General features: G+C 38.6%; 1 protein-coding gene across 1 annotated transcript; it reads left to right on the forward strand.

Moving 5' to 3' along the window:
* The first annotated feature begins 448 nt into the window (after positions 1–448).
* Positions 449–958, forward strand: LOC121873122. The gene has a single exon (XM_042376436.1). It carries the CDS (start codon positions 449–451, stop codon positions 956–958), a length of 510 nt encoding a protein of 169 aa, XP_042232370.1.
* The last annotated feature ends 5067 nt before the right edge of the window (positions 959–6025 follow it).

Genomic DNA, 6025 nt, shown 5'->3' on the forward strand with positions numbered 1-6025 from the left:
GAAAAAGTAGAAACATAACAAGAAGTAAGAGGAAGAGGAGGAGGAAGAAAGGAAGAAGAGAAAATGAATAAAGAATAAAAAGACAACAAAAACAATCGACTACAAAAGAGAACAACAACAACAATCAACAATACAGAACAAATAAAAACCCACACAAGTAAACAAACAAAAAACACTTCTAGTCATTTACTGAACCTGAGTAAAAACAAAAATCAAACCCGATTCATTTACTGGACCCAACACGAGAAGGACTTGTCATCACCATAAGAAATATACCAGATCATGGTATACGAGGCACGGAACCCGGGTTGTGTGTGTGTGTGTGTGTGTGTGTGTGTGTGTGTGTGTGTGTGTGTGTGTTCCTTTATAGTCACCTGAGAGAGTTACCTGGGCTTGGCATCACTCGTATCATTGATGTTTACTTAATGTGATGACAACTGAGACTAATATGCTGATAACTGAGGATGATGTGCTGATAACTGAGACTAATATGCTGATAACTGAGGATGATGTGCTGACAACTGAGACTAATATGCTGATAACTGAGGATGATGTGCTGATAACTGAGACTAATATGCTGATAACTGAGGATGATGTGCTGATAACTGAGGATGATGTGCTGACAACTGAGACTAATATGCTGATAACTGAGGATGATGTGATGACAACTGAGACTAATATGCTGATAACTGAGGATGATGTGCTGATAACTGAGACTAATATGCTGATAACTGAGGATGATGTGCTGACAACTGAGACTAATATGCTGATAACTGAGGATGATGTGCTGATAACTGAGACTAATATGCTGATAACTGAGGATGATGTGCTGATAACTGAGGATGATGTGCTGATAACTGAGACTAATATGCTGATAACTGAGGATGATGTGCTGACAACTGAGACTAATGTGCGGACAATTGAGTTTAATGTGCTGACACCTGAGGATATTTGCTGACAACTAAGGTTTATTTGCTGACAACTGAGGTTAAATCAATGACAATTGTGAATATTTAAGGTGTTGACATATGACAGGTGAGGTTATTCTTTTGAACATGCTGATAACTGTGATTTATGAACGCGCTGACATCTGAGGTTATTTCAAAGTGCTGACCAATAAGGTTATGTGACTGTGCTGACAACAGAGAATATTCGACTTAATATGTCGACATCTGAGGTCATTAATGGCTAAGTTAGTATTATCTTTTAAACGGGTAAAGTCCTTGTATACACATAAGGACAACTTCAATTATATAAGGAAAAAAGTAGTGCCTGGTATTGTGACATCATGATTATAGTACAAACACCTTTCATTCATTGTTTGCTTTTGTATTACTCCGCGAAGGTCCTCACTACCCCACAACAACATCTATGACGTCATAATTATAGTCTAGAATAACTCACCCCCCCAAAAAAACTAATTACTAACCTAACCTGACATCTTATTGTGATGAATAGGCACGTCTGGGTGAGTCTTTTTTTTTTGTCAAGGAACTGTTAGTTTTATGAGGGTACAGGGATGGACGCATGATCAGCCGAGAATATTGATGAATTTGTGGGTATTTATAAGTCTTCCTATATCCATCTCCACCTCCTCCTTCCTACCACCCCTCCCTCTTCCCATCCTCCCCCCCCCCCCCCCACCACCACCACTCCACCCCTCAGGACGGCAGAGGACAACAAGATTTACCTGTGCTCAAACAAATTCACAGGTATTAATTTGTACAGTAAACACAAATACACGTGACAGACTTACTTCGCTGCCTGCCTTGAAGCCGATGCCATCCCCACCCCACTCCACACTACAACTCTTCCCTCAAACCACTTCCCTCCAACCTTACCCCTTCCACCCTTACATCACCTTCTCCATTTTCCTCACTTACCCGTTTCCACCTTCATCACCCCTTTCCACGCACCTCTCTTCCACGCCACACCCCATACTTCCCACGTTCTGCCTGCGCAGCGAGGAAGGGAAAGAGGTTCAGGTGATGGTAGGTGAGGGTGGGTGAGGGTGGGGAGTAGCAACCAGGTTCCGTCATCCCGGAGAGGCAGCTGTGTGGCCCTGGGTGCTCGGTAGCCTCGGGGAAGGTCGCCTGAATCACCCTCACAAACATGCCGAGGGAGGATTCGTCTCGTCTCTTCCCGGTACCTCGTGAGGTAAGGCTGATGCTGATGTCACCCTATTTTTTATTCTTGGGTGAGCAACGTGGAGCTATTTTTTTTCTTTATTACCTTTTTATCGTTTGAAGAGGTGTGTTAGTGGGCGTGGGTGTTGTTGGTTGTGAGTAGTGGAGTAATTTCCTCAGGTGGTGAAGAATAGAGATGATGTCATGTGGTGTAAAACTCAGTCGTCACAAACCAGAACTTTTAGTGTTGGAGGCCTGGTGCATTTCGACGCCTCCCCTCCCTCCGTCCCTCCCCTTGATGCAGTACACGTCGGGTGTGTAATCAGAGATAATAACACACTTTGCTTGTGTGTGTGTGTGTGTGTGTGTGTGTGTGTGTGTGTGTGTGTGTGTGTGTGTGTGTGTCCTTCAACGCCCTGGGTTATTCAACTAAGTGACATACGACTGAAAGCTGTATCAAGCATGCACAGGGTGGAACACACACACACACTCACACACACACACACACACACACACACACACCACAAAACACCCTCCCCACACACAAAACACACAAAATACCCCCCCACACACACACAACTTGTTTCCCGGAATTAAATGAAACTGGACAACTTTTCCAGAGAACTGCCTCCTGACGTGTACCCTCCTGCTGTACCCTAACTAATAGAGCTCACTTCTAATTTTAATCTAGTGAGGTGAAGAAGGATGTAGGTGCGGAAAGAACGTAAGTGAGAGAGAATTTTTCAAGTCAAGTTTGTATGAAAGCTAAGTTGGAGAGGTCAATGTTACGAGTCAATGACGAATCCTGAACAGCCAACCAGACCTTAAACAAAAGATAATCTCACATGATCACTAACCATGAACTTTGACCAATGGGCTTGTTTATATATTATTTTGTATAAGTATATTATAATTTATTCACCTTATCTTAATTAATGACATGGTTCTCTATATCATATTCATCATCATCATTATCATTATCATTATATCATCAATCATTAAGTTAGTGATTGTACTAAATTTAATAAAGTTTTAATTATCTAATCATTATCAAATTATGTCTCCAGTATTATTATTATTATTATCGTTATTATTATTATTATCGTTATTATTATTATTATTATTATTATTATTATTATTATTATTATTATTATTGTTGTTGTATTTGTATAACTCAAAAAGACGGGTTGTGATGTCAGTGAAATGGTGGTGCTAATGTTGTAATACAGGTTATGCACTGGTGGTGGTGGTGATAATAGTGATAATGTTATTGTTAGTGATGATGATGATGCTGATGATGATTTTGATGATAGTGATGATGATGATGATGATGATGTTGATGATAGTGATGATGATGATGATGATGATGATGAGCAATAATAATGATGATGATGATGATGATGATGATGACGCATAATAATGATGATGATGATGAAGGTAATAATGAAGATAATGATAGTGATAGTGATGATATGATGATGATAGTGATGGTGATGATGAGTGATATTAATGATGACCGGTAGTGACGATAGTGGATGATGGTGATGGTGGGTGGATGGTGGGAGTCCCGCAGAGGAGGGGGCAGCATCAGGCACTTCCTCACCTCCACACAGCCTCCTCAGCTCTCCTCGGTGACCTGTTGCCCCCCGAGTGGATTTTCCCACCTAGACTAACCTGGCTTTCCTCAATGTCCTCTCTTGTCCTCATGTCCTCCCCTAGTTATCTTATCCTCCTAATTGCTATCCTCCTTATCTCCCTAGTTATCTTGTCCTCCCCTAGTTACCTTGTCCTCTATCCTCCCCTAGTTATCTTGTCCTCCCCCTAGTTATCTTGTCCTCCCCTAGTTATCTTGTCCTCCCCCTAGTTATCTTGTCCTCCCCCTAGTTAAGAAATATGTTACTGTTTTATGAACACACTGGGTGATTAAGATAATTATTTGTTCATTTTGTGATACAAGATTTAGCGAATAAATACTTGAACTCGTGACTCTTATAATTACTTCTGTCAAACATCAACAAAAACAAAAGCAAAGTGTTGTTTTTTTATCATTAGATAGATAGATAGAATATAGATAGATAGATAGATAGATAGATAGATAGATAGATAGATAATAGAGATAGATTTTTTAAACTAAAGATGGATAATATTTTGTTTTTCTCAATATAAGAAAAATAACCATTGATTTCTGAACAATTATTTAAGAATTCATTAAAAAAAATTTATATTAAGAACATCAACTCAGTTTCATATACTTTTTTTTTAGTACTTTTCATAAAATAGACAAAAACTTGATATTATAAAAAACATTATATAATTTTACCATAATAATTCATTAAAAAAATAAGTATCTGTCAATTGTGCTGGGTCCGGGTGTTACGTCATCAGAGGGAAACGTCACATAATTAATTCTAGTCTCAGTGTTAATTAATTCTGGTCTCAGTGTTAATTAATTCTGGTCTCAGTGTTAATTAATTCTGGTCTCAGTGTTAATTAATTCTGGTCTCAGTGTTAATTAATTCTGGTCTCAGTGTTAATTAATTCTGGTCTCAGTGTTAATTATGGTTAACATTGAGACCAGAATTAATTAACAAGGGGGTAAATTAAGTTTATAGGTGAGGATGAAGAGGAAGAGAGGGGGAGGGGAAAAGGGAGGGGGGAGGAGAAGGGAGGAATGAGGAAGAGGAAGAGATACTGTATGTAAGGAAGATAAGGAGAGGAGATAATGAGGAAGGGGAAGAAAATGTGGAGGAGGAGGGAGGAGGACAAGAAACAATAAAGAGGAAGAGGAGAGGATAGGAATAATAAGCTACAAAAAATATGGATACAACTCATTATCTTCCTTTCCTCCCATTTCTCATTATCTCCTCTTCTCCCCTGTTCCTCACGTTTTTTCCTCTTCCTCATTATCTCCTCTCCTCTCCTCTCCTCTCCTCTCCTCTCCTCCTCCTCCTCATCATCATCACCATCACATCTTCTTTCTTCACATTTTTACATTTTCTCTCTTCCCCTTCCTCTCATTTTCTCTCCTCCATCTCTCACATTTTCTTTCCTTCTCTCTCATTTTCTCTCTTTCTATTCCTTATTCTTACCTCTTCTTGGTTCTAGAAAACAGTAATTCGAGAAAACGTAATAAAATAAAGAAAACAAAGAAAGAGAGAGAGAGAGAGAGAGAGAGAGAGAGAGAGAATAGTGATAAATGAAAGTGAATGAAGAAACTAAGAGTAAATAAGAATATGAAATAATAAAATACAGTAATGAAAGAGAATAATGAAACTATTAATAAATGATATGAATGAATAAATTAAATAAAAAAGAGATTGAACATAATTGAATTTAATGAACAAAAATCTCAAAGACAATAATGAAGAAATAGAAAGGAGGACAAGTGTAATTGAATAAAGATGGGAGCTAAGAACATGAATAAAGCAAGTAATAAATATAACAAAATGAATAAAATAAATGAATAATACGAAATTAAAAATACGAATGAAACGAAACGGAATGTGAATAAAAAAAATAAAACGAACGAGAAGTAAAGAACAATAAAATAAAACACACAATATATAATAAAAAAAAGACAAAAAAAAAAAAACATCCAAACTGAATAAAATAAATAAACCGCATGAAAAACTTTAGAATAATAAAAGAAAAAAAAACACTAGGAAGAAGAAAAACACAAAACACAACATAACAAAACAGATGTACACAGGATGGCGTCTCACCTACCCTGATCACACTTCCCAGCCAGACCCACACCACCACCAGACCCACACCACCTCAGACGCACACACCACCAGACCCACACCACCCACCAGACCCACACCACCACCAGACCCACCACCACCAGACCCACCACCAGACCCACACCACCTAGACCCACACCACACCACCAGACCCAC

The sequence above is a fragment of the Homarus americanus genome, unplaced genomic scaffold (assembly GCF_018991925.1).
Source record: "Homarus americanus isolate GMGI-L3 unplaced genomic scaffold, GMGI_Hamer_2.0 scaffold32929, whole genome shotgun sequence".
Classification (NCBI taxonomy): domain Eukaryota; kingdom Metazoa; phylum Arthropoda; class Malacostraca; order Decapoda; family Nephropidae; genus Homarus; species Homarus americanus.